The 19,823-nt window shown below is 37.4% G+C and overlaps 2 protein-coding genes across 2 annotated transcripts in view; one reads left to right on the plus strand and one right to left on the minus strand.

The window, feature by feature from the left end:
* Positions 1 to 16,308, plus strand: part of DLD (dihydrolipoamide dehydrogenase) — a 29,966-nt gene extending 13,658 nt beyond the window's left edge. The window contains exons 9-14 of the mRNA XM_070615372.1: positions 10,162 to 10,352; positions 11,025 to 11,195; positions 11,507 to 11,696; positions 12,117 to 12,254; positions 13,193 to 13,282; positions 13,378 to 16,308. Coding sequence (XP_070471473.1) covers positions 10,162 to 10,352; positions 11,025 to 11,195; positions 11,507 to 11,696; positions 12,117 to 12,254; positions 13,193 to 13,282; positions 13,378 to 13,443 — 846 coding nt within the window. The 3' untranslated portion in view covers positions 13,444 to 16,308. The remainder of the gene's footprint in view (positions 1 to 10,161; positions 10,353 to 11,024; positions 11,196 to 11,506; positions 11,697 to 12,116; positions 12,255 to 13,192; positions 13,283 to 13,377) is intronic.
* A 480-nt stretch (positions 16,309 to 16,788) lies between these two features.
* The window catches only part of LAMB1 (laminin subunit beta 1), a 69,935-nt gene continuing 66,900 nt past the window's right edge, over positions 16,789 to 19,823 (minus strand). The window contains exons 32-34 of the mRNA XM_070615371.1: positions 18,980 to 19,156; positions 17,290 to 17,449; positions 16,789 to 17,097 (exon numbers count right to left, since the gene is read on the minus strand). Coding sequence (XP_070471472.1) covers positions 16,961 to 17,097; positions 17,290 to 17,449; positions 18,980 to 19,156 — 474 coding nt within the window. The 3' untranslated portion in view covers positions 16,789 to 16,960. The remainder of the gene's footprint in view (positions 17,098 to 17,289; positions 17,450 to 18,979; positions 19,157 to 19,823) is intronic.

Below are 19,823 nucleotides of genomic sequence, written 5' to 3' on the forward strand. Positions count from 1 at the left end.
TATGAAAGCTCGTCTTTCCTTGAGTCCTTAGTATAGGGTATCTATATCTTTCTACCATATACTAATAACAGTAGCTTGGATTTATTTGTTTATGTCTGTCTTTTCTACAGGACCATAAGCTCCTTGAAAGCAGAGACTGAGTTTTATTCATATTTGATCTCCATTGCTTTTTTTTTTTAATTGAGTTAATGATATGTTACGATCTTGTGAAATTTCAGTTGTACATTATTGTTTGTCAGTCGTGTTGTAGGTGCACCACTTCACTGTTTGTGCCCACCCCTCACCCCATCTTTCCCCTGGTAGCCACTAATCTGTTCTCTTTGTCTACATTTCTAAATTCCTCATATGAGTGGAGTCATACAGAGATTGTCCTTCTCTAACTTGCTTATTTCACTTAACATAATTCCCTCAAGGTCCATCCATGTTATTGTAAATGGAATGATTTTGTTCTGTTTTACAGCTGAGTAGTATTCCATTGTATAGATATACCACATCTTCTTTATCCATTCATCTGTTGATGGGCACTTAGGTTGCTTCCATGTCTTAGCTATTGTAAATAATGCTGCAGTAAACATTGGGGTGCATAGGACTTTTGGAATTGCTGACTTCAAGCTCTTTGGATAGATACCCAGTAATGGAATAGCTGGGTCGTATGGTAGTTCTATTTTTAATTTTTTGAGGAATCTCCGTACTGTTTTCCATAGTGGCTGCACCAGTTTGCATTCCCACCAGCAGTGTATGAGGGTTCCTTTTTCTCCACAACCTCTCCAACATTTGTTACTATTAGTTTTAGATATTTTTGTCATTCCACTGGGTGTAAGGTGATATCTTAGTGTAGTTTTGATTTGCATTTCCCTGATGATCAGCGATGATGAACATCTTTTCATGTGCCTATTGGCCATCCGTATATCTTCTTTGGAGAAATGTCTGTTCATGTCTCCAGCCCACTTTTTGATTGGGTTGTTTGATGTTTTGTTGTTGAGTTGCAAGAGTTCTTTATATATTATGGATATTAAGCCTTTGTCAGATATATGACTTGCAAATATTTTTTCCCAGTTAGTGGGTTGTTTTTTTGTTTCAATCCTGTTTTCATTTGCCTTGAAGAAGCTCTTTAGTCTGATGAAGGCCCATTTGTTTATTCTTCTATTGTTTCCCTTGTCTGAGAAGACATGGTGTCCGAAAAGATCCTTTTAATACTGATGTCAAAGAGTGTACTGCCTACGTTTTCTTCTAGAAGCCTTATAGTTTCAGGTCTCACCTTTAGGTCTTTGATCCATTTTGAGTTTATTTTGGTGAATGGTGAGAAAGAATGGTCAATTTTCATTCTTTTACATATGGCTTTCCAGTTTTCCCAGCACCATTTGTTGAAAAGACTTTCTTTTCTCCATTGTATGCCCTCAGCTCCTTTGTCGAAGATAAGCTGTCCATAGATGTGTGGTTTTATTTCTGGGCTTTCAATTCTGTTCCATTCATCTGTGCACCTGTTTTTGTACCAGTACCATGGTGTTTTGATTACTGTAGCTTTGTAGTATGTTTTGAAGTCAGGGATTGTGATACCTCCCATTTTGTTCTTTTTTCTCAGGATTGCTTTAGCAATTTGGGGTCTTTTGTTGCCCCATATGAATTTTAGGATTTTATGTTCTAATTCTGTAAAGAATGTCATTGGGATTCTGATTGGGATGGCGTTGACTCTGTAGATTGCTGTAGGTAGAACGGACATTTTAACTATGTTTATTCTTCCAATCCATGTGCATGGAATGTCTTTCCATCTCCTTATCCAATTCTCATCCAGTTCTCTCAGAAAGGCCTTGTAATTTTCATGGTATAGGTCCTTCACTTCCTTAGTTAAATTCACCCTGAGGTATTTTATTCTTTTTGTTCTGATTGTGAATGGTATTGTGTTCTTGAGTTCTTTTTCTGTTGGTTTGTTATTAGAATATAGAAATGCTACTGATTTATGCAAATTGATTTTATACCCTGCAACTTTGCTGTAGTTGTTGATTACTTCTAAGAGTTTTCCAATGGATTCTTTGGGGTTTTCTATGTATAAGATCATGTCATCTGCAAACAGCGAGAGTTTCACTGCTTCCCTCCCTATTTGGATTCCTTTTATTCCTTTTTCTTGCCTGATTGCTCTGGCCAGGACCTCCAGTACTATGTTAAATAAGAGTGGTGATAGAGGGCATCCTTGTCTCATTCCTGTTTTCAGGGGCATGGCGCTCAGTTTTTGCCCATTGAGTATGACTTTGGCTGTGGGTTTGTCATATATGGCCTTTATTATGTTGAGGTAGTTCCCTTCTATGCCCATTTTGTTCAGAGTTTTTATCATAAATGGCTGTTGGATCTTGTCAAATGCTTTCTCTGCATCTATTGAGATGATCATGTGGTTTTTATTCCTCAGTTTGTTGATGTGGTGTATCACGTTGATTGATTTGCGGATGTTCAACCATCCCTCTGTCTCTGGTATGAATCCCACTTGATCATGATGTATGATCCTTTTGATGAATTGCTGAATTCTGGTGTAGATTTGCTGAATTCTGGTGAAAATTTTGTTTAGAATTTTGCATCTGTGTTCATCAGTGATATTGGCCTGTAGTTCTCTTTTTTCGTGGTGTCTTTGTCAGGCTTTGGTATCAGCGTGATGGTGGCCTCGTAGAATGTATTAGGAAGTGTTCCATTCTCCCTAATTTTTTGGAATAGCTTGAAAAGGATAGGTATTAAATCCTCTCTGAAAGTTTGGTAGAATTCCCCAGGAAAGCCATCTGGTCCTGGGGTTTTATTCTTTGGGATGTTTTTGATTGCTGTTTCAATCTCTTTCCTTGTGATTGGTGTATTCAAATTGTCTGCTTTTCCTGAGTGAGCTGTGGGAGATTGTAGGAGTCCAAGAATTTATCCATTTCCTCTAGGTTATCCATTTTGTTGGCATATAATTTTTCGTAGTATTCTCTTATAATCCATTGTATTTCTGCAGAGTCTGTTGTTATTTCTCGTCTTTCATTTCTGATTTTGTTTATTTGAGCTTTCTCCCTTTTTTTCTTTGTAAGTCTGGCTAGGGGTTTGTCAATTTTATTTATCTTATCAAAGAACCAGCTCTTTGTTTCATTGATCCTGTCTACCGCCTTTTTCGTTTCAATAGTATTTATTTCTGCTCTGATTTTTATTATTTCTCTTCTTCTGCTGACTTTGGGCTTTATTGGTTCTTCTTTCTCTAGTTCAGTTAGGTGTAGTTTAAGATTGCTTATTTGGGATTTTTCTTGTTTATTAAGATGTGCCCGTATTGCAGTAAATTTTCCTCTAAATACAGCTTTTGGTGTATCCCATATGAGTTGGTATGGCATGTTATCATTTTCATTTGTTTCCAGGTATTTTTTGATTTCTTTAATTTCTTCAGTGATCCATTGCTTGTTCAGTAGTGTATTGTTTAGTCTCCACATCTTTGTGACTTTCTCTGCTTTTTTCTTGTAATTAATTTCTAGCCTTATAGCATTATGATTGGAGAAGATGCTTGTTATTATTTCATTTTTTTTAAATTTGTAGAGGCTTGCCTTATTTCCCAACATATGGTCTATCCTTGAGACTGTTCCATGTGCACTTGAGAAGAATGTGTATTCTGCTGTTTTAGGATGAAGTGATCTATATATGTCTATTAAGTCCAATTGTTTTAGTTTTTCATTCAGCTCCACTATTTCCTTGTTGATTTTCTGTCTGGATGATCTGTCCATTGATGTGATTGGGGTGTTGAGGTCCCCTACTATTATTGTGTTGTTTTTAACATCTTCCTTTAGGTCTGTTAATAGTTGCTTTATGAACCTTGGTGCTCCTGTGTTGGGTGCATAGATATTTATAAGCGTTATCTCTTCTTGATGAAGTGTCCCTTTGATCATTATATATTGTCCCTCTGTGTCTCTCTTTACCTGTCTTATTTTGAAATCCACTTGGTCTGATATGAGAATTGCAACACCTGCCTTTTTGTCCTTGCTATTTGCTTGAAGTATTGTCCTCCACCCCTTCACCCTGAGTCTGTGTTTGTCCTTGGGGCTGAGGTGTGTTTCCTGGAGGCAACGAATTGTTGGATCTTCTTCTTCAATCCATTTTGCCACTCTGTGTCTTTTTATTGGAGAGTTCGATCTGTTTACATTGAGGGTGATTATTGATGCATGTGGACTTAATGCTGACAATCTGTCGCTTGTTGTCTGGATTTCCTGCATTACCTTTGTTTCTCGTCCTGTGTGCTTTAGCCTACCCATTGAATACTGCAATTTCTTATGCTGGGTTTCATAGATTTTTCCTTATTTATGTTTTGTGGCTCTGTTCTGTTTTTTAGTTTAGTGGCTACCCTGAAGTTTGTGTTTAGAATCTCATGAATAATATAGTCTGTTCTCTGGTGGTCTCTTACTTACTTGGCCTAGACTGATTTAGTCCCTTTGCTCTTCCCCTCCTAAATTATTATTTTCATTTCTTATTCCAACTCGTGTTATGAGCTTGTAGTTAGAGTGATAAGATCATCTTTGCTTTGGTAGTTTCCTTACCTTTATCCTAATGGTGTAGTCGAATATTTGCTATCCTATTCTGGTTCTATCTGTCTGTCTCCCTAGTGTGTGGTTTGTGACCCTTTCTCCCTTTTTTCTTTTTTCAGGTATGAGAGCCTTCTTGAGGATTTCTTGTAGTGGAGGACTTTTGGTTACAAATTCCCTTAACTTTTGTTTGTCTGGAAAAGATTTAATTTCTCACTCATATCTGAAGGATAGTCTTGCTGGATAGAGTATTCTTGGCTGAAGATTTTTATCTTTTAAAGTTTTGAATATGTCACTCCATTCTCTCCTAGCTTGTAAGGTTTCTGTAGAGAAATCCCCTGACAGTCTGATAGGAGTTCCTTTGTAGGTTATTTTCTTCTGTCTTGCTGCCCTAAGTATTCTTTCGTTGTTTTTCATTTTTGCCATTTTTACTACTATATGCCTTGCAGTAGGTCTTTTTACATTTACAAATCTAGGAGATCTGAAATCTTCCTCCACACGCATTTCTCCCTTAATCCCTAGATTTGGGAAGTTCTCTTCTGTAATTTCATTAAGCACACTTTCTGCTCCATTTTCCTTTTCCACGTTCTCAGGAATTCCAGTGATTCTTAAATTCTTTCTCCTCATTGAATCTGCTATTTCTCTGATATTTCCCTCATTCTTTTTAATCCTTAGTTCTCTTTCTTCCTCTGGAGCCATTCAGCCTGTCTATCTTCGATTATGCTAATTTGCTCCTCTATGGTGTCTACATGGTTATTCAGGGAATCCGTATTCTGTTTTATCTGGTCCATTGTATTTTTCATCTCTAGTATTTCTGTTTGATTCTTCTTTATAGTTTCAATTTCTTTTGTGATGTAACTCCAGAACTCATTGACTTGTTTCTCTGTCTTTCCCTCTACCTCATTGAGTTTTTTGATGATAGCTACTCTGATCTCATTTTCACTTAGTTCACCTATTTCCAAGTCCTCAGGACTTCATTCTGTGTTTTTATTGTTTTCCTTCTGGTCTGGAGCTTTTATAAATTGCTGAATGGTAGAGGAGTGGTTTTTTCGCATGGTGGTAGAATTCGGTTGCAGTTACAGCCTGTCGCCACTAGATGGGGGTTGAGAGCTGTGCATTCTGAGCCCTCTGCGTTCAGCCAACATGGCAGCACCCAGCGCGGGTAGGGGTGGGAGGGGCAGTTTCTCTCGCCCACCGATCTGGATTCGGCTCAGCTCTCGTTCTCTGGTCTCCCGGGGGCGTGGCTTGATGGGGTCCCTGCACACGGAAGCTTTCCCTCATCAGCGGGTTTCCACTGCACCGGTGGCAGGAGTCCTGGACGACCCCCCGGTTGCGCGGCCCCTCCCCTGCTCCTTCCCTCACCCGCGGCAGCCATCCCACTCTCTAGCGGAGGGAGCGAAGTTCTCTCCTACCCTGTTCCAGTTCCTCTGAGGCCGGCTACAGCCTCTCCGTCCTCTGTCTTCTTGCTCTGTAGGTCTCTGATGGTCTTGACATTAGGGGTCATTGGTTGAAATTCAGTTTTTCTATTTCTTTGATTGTATTTTGGAGGGGAGAGAATCCTGGGTCAGCTCACCCTGCCATTTGCTCTGCCTCCTCTCTTCCATTGCTTTTCTTAATGCTTCTTTCTTAGGTTTCATAGATCCACATCACTTATTTTGTCATCATCCTTTTGATCCAGTCTAGTCTGCAGGATCACTTGTAAATGATGTTCGAAATTAAACATAATATTCTGGATTTTGGAGAGAACTTTTTTTGATAGGTGTACTTCTTTTAATGTAATCCTTTAAGATCAGTTTAGTGGTTTGTTTTTTTAAAGGTATCATCGAGCTTGTTGTCAGGTGACAACCTCACATCTTTTGCTTGAGGAATTTCTGATTTTTTAAACCTAAATGAAGGACTTTGAACTTTTATCTTTGCTTTAATTTCATCTTGTTCACTTGTACCTGTTATTCCAGTATATTTCTCTGTCTTGATTCTGTCATTCTTATACTTAACTCCTTTTTTCTTGCTTTGTGTAATTCATAAATTTGGGAAGGATGTTAACTAAGGCATGTGGTCCATCATCTGATGTTATCTAACTTGGTCAATCAAACCTTCCCTGATGTCATTCAGGTTGTCAGTACAAAGTATTGAAAGCTATCTGACACTGTAATGTTTAACCAGTTACAAACATATTTGATTCCCCATTGATCCATCACATCTACGAGGCTATCATGAAATTTTCTTTTTTTGAACACCTTGCTAATAGCAAAATATGCTACGTTAACCAGTCCAGAAAAACCTTCAGAAAATAAGTCATTTACACGACTTGTTTTTTGTGGTAGCATCTGCTAACTATCAAAGCAGCTGTTGACTCATCTCTTCTAGTATTTAGTAGTGGTTGACCTCTGCTCCACATTTTAGAATCTATTCTTTTCTAGAATCTTTTTTTTTAAATTTAGGCAATATTTGCCTGTCTGCCACCTTTTGACAGTTCTCTTATGCTAATTAAGTTCTCAGAGTTCACTGACAATGTTTCTGTTATCAAAGTTAATGATCTAATTTGTTTGATTGGGAAGTTAACACATCAAAAATGACTGGTTGCTCTTATTTTGGGCTTCGCTTCTTGCTTAATGATATTTCTTCTATTTAGTCCACTTTGAAAATTATTCTCATAGGTGGATAAAACAAGAAAAAAGGAATAACAGGTTTACTTTGTTTTGTTGGTCAGTATAATAATATCCCCAGGCAATAATTCTCTCTCTTCCATCTCAGCACTTTTGTGTGTGTGTGTGTGAGGAAGATTGGCCCTGAGCTAATGTCTGTGGCAGTCTTCCTCTATTTTGTGTGTGAGATTCTGCTACAGCGTGGCTTGTTGAGTGGTGTGTAGGTCAGTGCCCAGGATCTGAACCTGCAAACCCTGGGCCACCAACATGGAGCACACAAACTTTACCACTCCGCCACTGGGCTGGCCTTTTAGATTTTTTATAAGGCTTGGGTCATTTCAAACTTCTTGACACAATGTTTTAGGTGTCTGTTACTATATTGAGTTAGTTTTCATGTCTTTTTAAAAGTTGAAACTTAGAGAATTTATTGTGTAGTTATACATATCTCTTTACTTTCTCATAAAGATTATTCATGTGACTACTTTTTAGTTTACCTTCCTTCTTCATTTAAAGAACATAGGTTTTGGAATCAGATAGATTAAATTTGAATTTCAGCTCTGCCTCTTAATGACTTTATGCCCTTGTTACATTAATGAGCCTCTGTGAACTAGTTGATTCATGATAAAATGGGGATAAGAATAATTGCCTTACAGGGTTATTATTGCGATTTAATAAGGTAATACATTTAAAACACTTAGCACAGTGCTTGGCCTCCAATAAGCTCTAGGTAAATAGTAGATATTATTGGAGTTTTCCTATCTTTAAGGGTTTTGTGATAGTATTCCTAAAAGTAGGGCACTTGTCTAGCTATGCTCGTCGTTCTCCACTTCAAATTATAGACATCAAGATGGTTTTTCATTTCCACACTCTTACTATTTCTTACTATTCTGATTTAGGTTCAGAGGAGTGTTTGGGATTTTTTTATTACCTTTATTAAGATATAATTCACATATCATATGGTTCACCCATTTAAAGTATACATTTCAATGATTTTTAGTATATTCACAGAATTGTGCAGCTGTCACCAATATCCAGAACATTTTTGTCACCTCAAAAGGGAACTCCGTGCCCATTAGCAGTCACTCTGCATTCCTCCCTTCTCCCAGCCTCTGGACTCCACTAATCTACTTTCTGTGTCTGTGGATTTTCTAGTCTGGACATTTCATATAAACGGAGTCATACAATATGTGGCATTTTGTGTTTGGCTTCTTCACTTAGCATGATGTTCTCAAGGTTCACGTACACTTCATTTCTCTTTATGGCCAAGTAGTAGTCCCTTCTGTGGCTGTAACACATTCTGTTTATCCATTCAACAGTTGGTGGATACTTGGGTTGTTTCGATTTGAGACTATTATGGATAATGCTTCTATGAACATTTGTGTACAAGTTTTTGTGTGGACATCTGTTATCATTTCTCTTGAGTATATAGCTAGGAGTGCAGTTGTTGGGTCAAATGGTAATTCTGTGTTTAACCTTTCGAGAAACTTTGTTTTCCAAAGTGGCCACACCATTTTACAGTCCCACTAGCAATGTAGATTTCAGTTGCTCCACTTCCTCACCATTACTTTAATACTGGATGTTTTGATTTGAGCCATTCTAATGGGTGTGTGGTAGTATCTGCTTGTGGTTTTAATTTGCATTTCTCTGGTGGCTTGTAATCTTGGGTATCTTTTTATGTGTTTATTTGCCATCTTTATATCTTCTTTGGTGAAGTGCCTGTTTAAATATTTTGTGTTTTTTATTGGGTTTGTTTGTTTTGTTAATGAGTTTTGAGAGTTCTTTATGTAATTTGGATATAAATCTTTATCATATAGATGTTTTGCAAATAACTTTTCCTTGTCTGTGGCTTATCTTTTTGTGCTCTGAGTATATTTTGAAGAGGAGAAGTTTTTAATTTTGATGAAGTCTAATTTATCTTTTTCTTTCTTTTATGGATTGTGCTTTCGGTGTTGTAGCTAAGAAATCTTTGCCTAACTCACGGCCACAAAGATCCTCTCCTGTGTCGACTTCCAGAAGTTTTATAGTCTTGGTTTTTACGTTTAGCTCCATGATCCATTTTGAGTTAATTTTATGTATGCTTGTTACTGGATTTTTAGTGTCATTGTATTGCCTCTAGTTAATTCAGCTCTCACCAGAAAAACTCATGAAATTTTGTAAATGAATGTACAAACCTAATTTAATTGGAAAAGTAAAGTCTTATGGTGAATTATAAGTTACTAGATGATTCTAATATAAATTCTCACAAAGGATATCCATTCATAGGTTTTCATATTTTATGTAATGCTGTAAAATTATGTTCATTTTGCCAGTTTCACATGTAAGTATTCAGAAGTTATAATTGTTAAAATAAAAAATGAGCATTGAGTTTAAATTATAATTTGAATGAAAAAGCAACATTTCTCTATTGAGGAAATAAACATATGAAGCCAGTTTACTGTTTTGCAAACGTCAGTAATTAGTAGTAATAAGAGGCTACTTCTTCTCCCTCAGGACCTTCCTTCCCACTTGGTGTCTCTTCTTCCTGAACCAGTTACCTGCATAGTTCATTCCCGCTCTTTGTTCAAGTCTCTGCAAACGTCACTCCTAGTGAGGACTCCCCCCAAACACACTATTTAAAATTGCGCTTCTTTTCCTTTCCGGAGTCCGGGTTCTACTTCCTGCTTTTTTTTCCTCATAGCATTTTACTCTCCTCTGCATGAATTTTACTTATTTGTCTGTCTCCCTACCAGAATATAAGGTCCTCGAGGGCAGTTCACTGATGTCTGCCTAACACCTGAAATGGTGCCTAGCATATAGTATAGTGTAGCTGCTCAGTAACTGTTGGAGCAATGAATGGGTCAATAAAAACGTAAAGGTATACGTAGTTGCCACTGTGTTAGTTTTAAACCTCAGAGCTTCTAATCGGGACATATTAACAAAAGAAAATCTTACAATAAACTGTTTAAGATGATTCAGTAAACATTTGCTGTAGAAACTTTTATTTTTATGATTTTTATTTGCAGGGTTCAGTTTGGCAAAGACTTGGTGCAGATGTGACAGCAGTTGAGTTTTTGGGTCATGTTGGTGGAGTTGGAATTGATATGGAGATATCTAAAAACTTTCAACGCATCCTTCAAAAACAAGGATTTAAATTTAAATTGAATACAAAAGTTACTGGTGCTACCAAGAAGTCAGATGGAAAAATTGATGTTTCGTAAGTGTACTGCTTGTTTTCGATATGAAATCCTTGTCTGTGTGTTTAAGAAAAACACTCAGTTTTCAGAATCAGATTTTTTATAATTTAAGACCATTTCATTGCTTAGTATATCTCCATATTGCTTATTAAATCAGTCCTTTGAAATTCATGATTAAGTTGATGCTAGAAATATTAATCCATTGTTCTCATTGTAAGTTACTTTTTTATAGTATACATTCAGAAAAACTTAAACTCCCAGCATTCAGTAAAATTAATTCAATATTTTTAGACATATATGGGGAAATCATAATAATAATACTAATTAGATTGCTTCCTATGTGCCTGGCTCTCTATTTATTAAATATTTATGTGACTTGGTGAAATAACTTGCCTGAGGTCACACAGTTAGTGAGTGGCAGAGCCACTGCTTGAACTTGGATCTTTCTGACTGTAAGACTTGTGTTCTTAACCCGTGTTATACTGCCTGTCTTTGTGAGGTTTTAATGATAGACCTCTGGAGGATATGTGCATTTCTTCATTGCCTGACCCTTAAGTTTGTTATATTTATAATAAAGTGAACGTACACTGTTAGAAGTGTCATCAACACCTGAGAAATGTCTGGTCTTAAATTTCCAAGTCTACCAGCTATTTATGTAGATGTATGTAACAGTTATACTATTCATTTTCTAGTATTGAAGCTGCTTCTGGTGGTAAAGCTGAAGTTATCACTTGTGATGTACTCTTGGTTTGCATTGGCCGACGACCCTTTACTCAGAATTTGGGACTAGAAGAGCTTGGAATTGAACTAGATCCTCGAGGTAGAATTCCAATCAATACCAGATTCCAAACTAAAATTCCAAAGTAAGTTGGCTCATTATCTGCATTTTCAATATTTAAAAATTTCAAACACTATTTTCAAAATAAGACTTTTGTCATGCTTAAAAAATGCATTGGCTTTGGAAAAGAAGGGTAAACATATAATATGTAAAAGCGAAAATAATTTTTTCATTACATAAAGGCTAGAAACCAAATTCACAGATACTTGAAGAACTGTATTTGATACATTTTTTGGTGACTTAATAACTAGAAACTTACCTTTTTGTTACCATGGCATAACTGAAAATGAGTATCTGATTTCAGAAGTTCACTGTTTCTTTTGGTCTCTCTGGTAGTATCTATGCTATTGGTGATGTGGTTGCTGGTCCAATGCTGGCTCACAAAGCAGAGGATGAAGGCATTATCTGTGTTGAAGGAATGGCTGGTGGTGCTGTGCACATTGACTACAATTGTGTACCGTCGGTGATTTACACACACCCTGAAGTTGCTTGGGTTGGCAAATCCGAAGAGCAGTTGAAAGAAGAGGTAATCCTGAATGGGGGTAGTTTTATTCCAGTGTGTGAATTGAATTAATGATACTGGTAGCTGAGAATCATTATATTACTGTATTAATGCATTCTAATAACTATGTGGAATATTATAGTTTATTTTTTCTTCCTTTTTTAGTATCATAAAGGAGATATTCACTTGTCTATATTCAAAAACTAGTAATTCCACAGCTTTTATATTGGGCTTTTAAATATACCCACATGAACCAATACTTGCATTTGCTTGTGTTTGTACCCAAAATATATTTCATTAACAAGCCTTTTGGTCTTTCCTTCAATATGCTCTGTGAAGAATTGCCTTCTTGGGATTTATTTTCTGAACAAATGTAGATGATTTCACCAATGGGAGCGAACTTTTTCAGAGTTTATGTAGCTTCTCGTTTTCTGTCTCTCACAGGGTATTGAGTACAAGGTTGGGAAATTCCCTTTTGCTGCTAACAGCAGAGCTAAGACAAATGCTGACACAGATGGCATGGTGAAGATTCTTGGGCAGAAATCGACGGACAGAGTATTGGGAGCACATATTCTGGGACCAGTGAGTATTGAAAACCAGAAATCCCATTAGGATTTCTGGAAAGCATTGCTATTTAGTAGATTAATTTAAAACCACCTGGTATTTACGTTCTGAGGTTATTTTTTACCAGCTAAAGTTTCAGTATGACCTTTTTGTGTGCCATTTCTAGCAAGATACTGACAGCACTTGGAAAATCTTCCCTACCATATCGTCTACCTTCCACGTGCAACTAAGGTTATCCTTTTAAAACATGCACAGGCCATGGGCCTGCTTACAGCTCTCCAGTGGTCCTTTTCAACTTCAGACTGTTAACATACAAGGCCCCACTAAATCTGCTCCTGCCTACTTTTTACCTCATCTTTTCCACTCTTCCCTTTTGCTCATTAATTCCCTGCCTCCTGGGCCTTCTCTCAATTTCATAACAGGCCAAATTTGTTCCTATTTTAGAGCCTTCATGCTGGTGGTGGCCTTTACCTAGAATGCTCTGGCTCCAGATCTTTGCATGACTGGCTCCTTATTATTCAGGTCTCAGCTCAAAATGTTACCTTCTAAGAGAAGCCTTTCCTACCACTGAATCTGACGGATGCCCACTCCCTAGGTATCTTACGTAGATGGTATAACAATGATCATAGAACATCTGAATGCTTACTTTGTAATTTTTCCTAAATACATGCGTTAACTTTAATTTTTACAACTCTGTGAGGTAGGTGTTGCTATTCCCATTTTTGAGGTGATAAATGGAACGAAGCACACAGAGTAAGTGGTTGAGGTAAGTGGTGGTAGGATTTGAATCCAGGCCATCTGGCTCTGGATCCTGAGCTCTTCTGTGCCACCTTTTCTGTTAAACTTTTCTTGACTGGAGGCAGTTATTTAACTGCTCTAACAACTGATCTATCCTGTTAGCAGGTAGTTCTTTTTGCTATGGAAACAAAATTACTTTTTGGCTTATTATTTTAAAGGGTGCTGGTGAAATGGTAAATGAAGCTGCTCTTGCATTGGAATATGGAGCATCCTGTGAAGATATAGCTAGAGTCTGTCACGCGCATCCGGTAATTGTTAACAACGTACAGAATTAATGACTACCTAAATTTTCTTCTGACCCATGAATTCTTGCTTTTTAATTTTAAAAATTTCTTCCCTGCAGACCTTATCAGAAGCTTTTAGAGAAGCAAACCTGGCTGCATCATTTGGCAAATCAATCAACTTTTAAATTAGAAGATGATATATTTTTTTCTGAAATTTCCTGGGAGCTTTTGTAGAGGTCACATTTCTGGACAGGAAATGCTCACGGCTCCAAGAATTTCTAGGACTGAATTATGAAACTTTTGGAAGGTATTTAATAGGTTTGGACAGAATGGAATAATCTCATATCTGTATTTTAAATAAAGTTAATATTTTCTTTCAGTGCATTAATATTGCAGAAAAAAGCTACTTATAGTAGCATCTTGGAAAATTTTCTTCAACTCTTATTTTCATGTTCTTTATGAAGGATCACCTTCACTGAATTTGTGTTACATAGCTTTTACTTCTGATATGGTAAAGTTGGCTATTTACACGGAAGGAACTGAGTATGGTATGTGAACAGCTGTGTTTGAAGCAAGATGATCAAGTTATTTTAAACTTGGTTTTCATGTTGGAAACAGAGTCAGTCATTAGAATAAGATTAAAATGTGTATAGACTGATGTAAATAAAAAGTGATGGTCTCTCACACGTTTTATTTAATCCCCAAATTCTTGCAGTTGAGAGGTAGAATTTACGTGTTTAGGTTATTAAGGTTCCATTGAGGTGTACAGTCTGAAGTATAGTTACACAGTTAGCTAAATTAAGGAAGTATGTCTCTAATGTTCAAATATTAAATGGAGACTCAAATGTATTACAGTGGGGAATGAAGATACAGAAATAAATGTCTTAAATGTTCATTTAGTGGTTATTCTGAGTGGGTGTCAAGATGGTCCTAGTTCTTTTATGACTACCTCTAGTGTATATTCTTAGTCATTACTATTATTGCTCTGAGTGTCCTGGATGTCTGTTTTTTCCACTTTGTAGGACAGCATTAAGGCATGTAAAGGGCCGTTACCCTTTGGTCTGTTTTAGTGATACTGACTGAGTGTTTAGCAGTTACTTTTGGAGAAACAGTGTAAAGGAATCTTTAATCTGCTGTCTTTTCTTACAGGGATTTCCAGTGTATCCATGGCTGGGTAAATGACTGTTTCTTTAAAGAGTGCTGTAAAATTGTGTTTATTGATAAGTATTTAAAAGGGCCATTTCTTGAAACAAATAACCAAGTATTAAATGCTAAATAGGCTTTTGCATATTGTAACTGAGTTTAAGAATCCTTTCAGATTCATTTAGTAGTTCTCAAGTTTGGGATAGCATAAATTTCTACAGAGGAAAGTAAACTATCTTAAAGTACTGGAAACATGCAAACTAGATATTCACTTGATTGCAATTTAAAGGTTATAGTCATAAGAAAAGTGTGGAGAATATAATTTATCAGCAGAAAGCTGTATGGAGTAAGATACCATCACTTGATCATAGCTAAAAGGAAAATGTTCAGTAGTCTTCAGGTTTTAATTGCATTGTATTGGGTCACATTTTCCTTTTTCTTCATATGTCCAGTGGTCTTGGATTGTATTATGGTCATTATGAATGATACGTTGTAAAGACTCTGGATTCTGTTACATACCTCTGAAAAATACTGAATTTATTTTAGTAGGCAGTTAACTTGGCTGAACTCCAACCTCTTACCGTCTTTGTGGGGAGCAGCAGCTGAATCTCTGCTCAGTTGTTTTAGCTTTACCTGGGCTGCCTGAAGTCTGCCCCATGCGTGCGTAGTTCATGGGTCTACCAGAGTTTTGGCAAAGTATTTGCAGAATTTGGGGGCCCTCTCCTCTGTGGCTCTCTCTTTTCAGGGGTTCCCCCCCACATTTCAGTTGCTGTGGTTGACCCAAACTGTCCTCCAATTCCTTAACCAGTAAAACTTGGCTTCTGCCTAGGTTGCCACTTACCGGGACCTCCCCCTCAAGTGAAAAGCTGTCAAAAGTGGGAGTTTCACCAAGTGCCGTTCTTTCTTGTCAGCTCCCCTCTACCTCCTGCCTGCTTGTCTCCAGTGCCTTTACTTTTAAAATAGATTTTGTTCAGAGTTTGTCGTCGTTACAGCAGGGGGCTTGGTCTGGTATGTTCTACTTTGCCATTGTTGGACACAAACTCTGCATCTTTTTAAAATCTGAAATCCCAATATTATGTGAAGTGCTGGTTTATTTAAACCTCAAACATGTCTCCTACTCTAGGCAAAAAGTTTCTAACTAGGGAATAGTGAGGAATAATTTAATATCAAATCCTAGCTATCGAGAGACACAAAATAATAGTTAAATCCAACTTTAAGGGTTCCCATTCAGTAAGAGGATGCAAATATATCTGGGTGAGAAGGAAGTCCTGGGTATAAAAAATGTTCACTTACTGTTATTTACTAAGTTCTCAATATTTTCTTGGCTTGGGAAGGATGGGGCTTCGTTGTCCAGTTCATTGAGCTAATTAAAATTAAAACTAGTAATTTCAAAGTGAGCTCTTTAGCTGAAAAGGAATAGGGAGAAGCAAAGCTTTTCTACTATTTTAAGTAAAATATTTATAATTAAGGAAAATAAGACTTAGTTGCTCTAGTAGTTGATGAGGTCTGACCACTTTGCTAGTTATTAGGATTCCAACCTAAATACAAGTGACAAATAATTGCCTTTAACCAGAGGGAAATTGCCGTATTGTTTAAATTACAGCTGTTTACATAACTTTTGTGCAGGCTCAGCTTCAAGTGCAGCTGTGTTGGGTGTGTGGGTGGTTGTTAACTGGTAGACAGAATGGCCGCTCTGAGAACAATGTGTGAAGAGACCACTTAGGGCCTGGCCTGTTACGAGCTAGCTTGGCTAGAAAGTTGACACAGGTTTCAATTGTATTCCAGCTATTTTCTTTATCCTGTGGAATAAGTGATTGTTATATGATTGTTTTGGCCTTACCTAGACATCCTAGCAGAGAATCTTTACTTTGTGAAATCAAATAAAATATAATATAAAAGCTGAGAAATTACAGCATCATTCTGTATGTTGAGAAGCACCGCTCAATTGGCAGAAGCATTGTCTGTAAACCCTGGCCCTATTCTAGGTGGTAACACTTAAAAGCTACAACTCACCCTCCTGATTTTCTAAAAATTACTGCTTTTTGTTCTCTTTCCTCTAGAGCAAGGAATACTTATGGGAGTTTTGGAGGTTGGAGCAACTAAGCAGCCACTGAAATGGTGAAGGTAGCTCAGGGTGTCGTTCCCCATAACCTCCACCTGGGAATCCCGCTGCGCCGTGATGCTGGGGGTGGATTTGTGGAAGATACTGACCTAGCAAACAGATAAGTAATAGCTTGTTTATAGACATAACAGAAATGAGGGTCTCCATGGAGGCAGTCAACTTGTTTATAAAACCATCTTTACAGTGAAAGTCACATTCTTTGTTAAAGGGATTCACGAACACTCAATCAGTAAAAGTAACAGTGAATTAAGAATTATACTAAATATATATTTATACAAAAGCACTGTACTTTATTGAACTCCATACAAAATGTGGCGCTTAAAAACATTAAATAGGTAATGAGTTTTATTTTGAAGATCATTATGTCAGTTTTTAAAATGTAGCTATTTGACTTTGGTCACTTCAGCCGTCTGACACTTCCAGCCCGTCCTCCTTTGTTACAGGCAGGTGCTATACACAGCGACTTTCTGGCTTATATCCTTTAGGAGTGAGCGGACCTCTCCTTCCAATCTTACTAATTCTTGAGCTTTATCTTCTAAATATTTTTGATTGTCCTCATATTTTCTTTCTAAATCTGTGGGAGATGAAAGGAAAAAGTCTGAGCAGTTTATACGATCATTGCAAAACCTAATACTGATCCTCTTTGCCTATAAGGCTTCAAGTGCCTAAGATAAAGTGAATAGATTTCCACCTTTTAAATAAACTCTATGGATGTCTTCATTTTCAAATACTTTACTAAAGCCTGAGCCTAAGTGAAAAGACGTACCTTTCAGGAGTTGCAGCTTGCTGTTTGCTTGAGCCAAAAGTGTTTTTGCTTCATTTTGTAGCATTTCAGCTTTCCTTCTGGCATCAGCTGACTCTTCGGTTTTTTTGGCAATTAAATTTTCTACTTTTTTATACTTTTCATCAAGTTCGCCATCCAGAGTCTGCAGTTCCATATTTAGACACAAAGAGGTGATACTGTTACTGTCAGTAATTACATTCAAGAGCAGATGTGTAATCAGGGCGAGCTGGGATCACAAACATTAACTGGCGCGGCACGCATTCTGGATTAAGGCCCACCACGAAGTGCACTTAGGCTTCAAGCTATTCAGTGGTAAATAACAGTGGAATTAAATACCATATCGACATGATATTTCAAAGACATTTTGGAACTGTAGCAGGGCTCTAGGGCTGAGCCCTCCTTCTCTTCTACTCATTAGCACTTTTCTATGGACATGCTGTAAGGAGAATTATATGGAGAGTTGGGGTAGGAGATTTTCTCAAAAGTAGATGTGCTGAGATCCAAACATTTACACATCAAAAAAGGCTCATTTTGAAGAAATAGAAGGAGGACCATCTGGATCTTGACTAATTCAAGGTTTGTAGAGACTTGCTATCAGGAAATCAGAGGGAAAAGGCAGATTTAACCAAAGGAAGGCGAGATTGTAGCGTATGTGGGATGGGTGAGGAGAAACTGGTGTGGGTTTGGAAAGATGGTTGCAAGTAATCTTTTGAGAAACACTGTTCAGACAATAGCCATTGCTGCAGGAATTTCATGTCAAGGGGTTCTGTCCCTCTTCTTTGTAATCAGATGTCATATTTATGCAAAATGCTCTGTAAGAAGGCTACTTGGGAGATACATGCTCTCAGAATTGCAGGAACTACAACCCACAATGGAAAAGACAGATGTGGCAGTGAACTTTTCTTTTTGTTTGGTTCTCTGCCCTAACACAGAGGCGTAGGGAATCACCCTACCGTAATGCCTAAAAGCCAGAGTAACTTCCAGGAAAAATCTGGAGTTAATTTCAGTGTGGAACTCCTTACTGTTCATTGGACAGTTTCAACACTCGCCTCCAAAGTTCAAAAAGGTTTCTTTAGAGATAGACGTTTTCCCACAAAGTTAGAAATTGAACATGTGTTTCAGTGATTACTTGGCTTCTGATGAAAAATTTGGGTTGTGTGAGATTTTCTCTGCAAAATACAGTGCCCTCCAATGAGAAAAACACGAGGTGGTTGATTCAAAATGAGTGTGGAAGAGGTGAGATTTGTTCCCTCCTAGCTGTTCTCTGTTAGGAACTCTCTAAGCTTTTTCTACCCTGTTTTTAAAGATTTCCCAAATGGCCAGGTAATTAATGTATTTCGTAAAGATCTTCCTAATTGAAATACAGAAATACAAACTCACTATGCTTGCTTTAAAAGACTTCCACCCCTGAGTTAAATTAATTTCATTTTCCCAAACCCTTATCCAAGTTTGGATTTGAGGGCCTAGGTTATGCTTATTGGATACTCTCATATCCACTCCCATTCTCTTCCAGCTGTGTCTCTAAAGACTGCTATTTCAAAACAGGTCACTTGGGATGTTTCTGATGAAGAAACATTTTAGGTGCTTGTCTCTTATTAATTACAAGGAAGGCAATGAGGAGACTCGCTGCTCCTTCATCGACACAGCTGTGAAGTTACAAAGATTTCCTTACCTTCTTAACATCATCTGCACTTTGTTTTACGGTATATACAACTTTTTCAATATATTCTGCCTCCCCAGAGTTCTGGGCAGCCTTCCGTTTAAGTTCTTCCACATTCCTCTCCAGCTCGCTGATGCGCTGGGAGGCGTTGAACAAGGTTTCCTCAGAAGCTGCTGTTTCAGACTCGATCTAAAAGTACAATGTCAGTCAATTAGAAGTGGTAGGAAGTTCCAGAGGAAGATTTAAAAGGCTGCTGTGCCATTCTGCTCTAGAACAGAAGTAGTAAACTAAAAAGAAAATATAATTTCAAGAAAGCCTATGTAAAGTGCCCAACTTTAAATAGTCTTTGCTACATCTCATATATTAACTTTCATTCATTTGGTACTTCTGATGATCTAGGCTGAAATTCATGTAGAATTTTTCCTTACTGAACCACCCCCAGACAGCCTCATTTGTTGAGAAAGCATTTTAAGAACACCTGCAAACTTTGGCTGAACAATGTTCACAAATAAGCAGATGTGAGAGGAGGCATTTCCACATAAATTTCCAAATTAATGTGGGTGGGAAAATTATAACTCCCAGCCGCCTTTAGTTTTTTCTATCAACTCTAAATGTTAAACTCTAGTAGTGGGGGTTATGGCATTTCAGAAACTACCTAGAAAGTTGATTTGAGTGCTTTTAGCTAATTACTGAAGACATGGAGCTCAGGAATGTTCTTTAAAACTCTGAAAAGTTACTGTAGGATTGTGAGATGGCATATGGTCTGAGAGAGTTATAGCTGGAAGCTATAAATACTCATGTATTTACGGGAAAAATATCTCATCTGGGCAACTGGTGAGGAGCCACATTTGACCTC

Source organism: Equus przewalskii, chromosome 4, assembly GCF_037783145.1.
Source record: "Equus przewalskii isolate Varuska chromosome 4, EquPr2, whole genome shotgun sequence".
Taxonomy (NCBI): domain Eukaryota; kingdom Metazoa; phylum Chordata; class Mammalia; order Perissodactyla; family Equidae; genus Equus; species Equus przewalskii.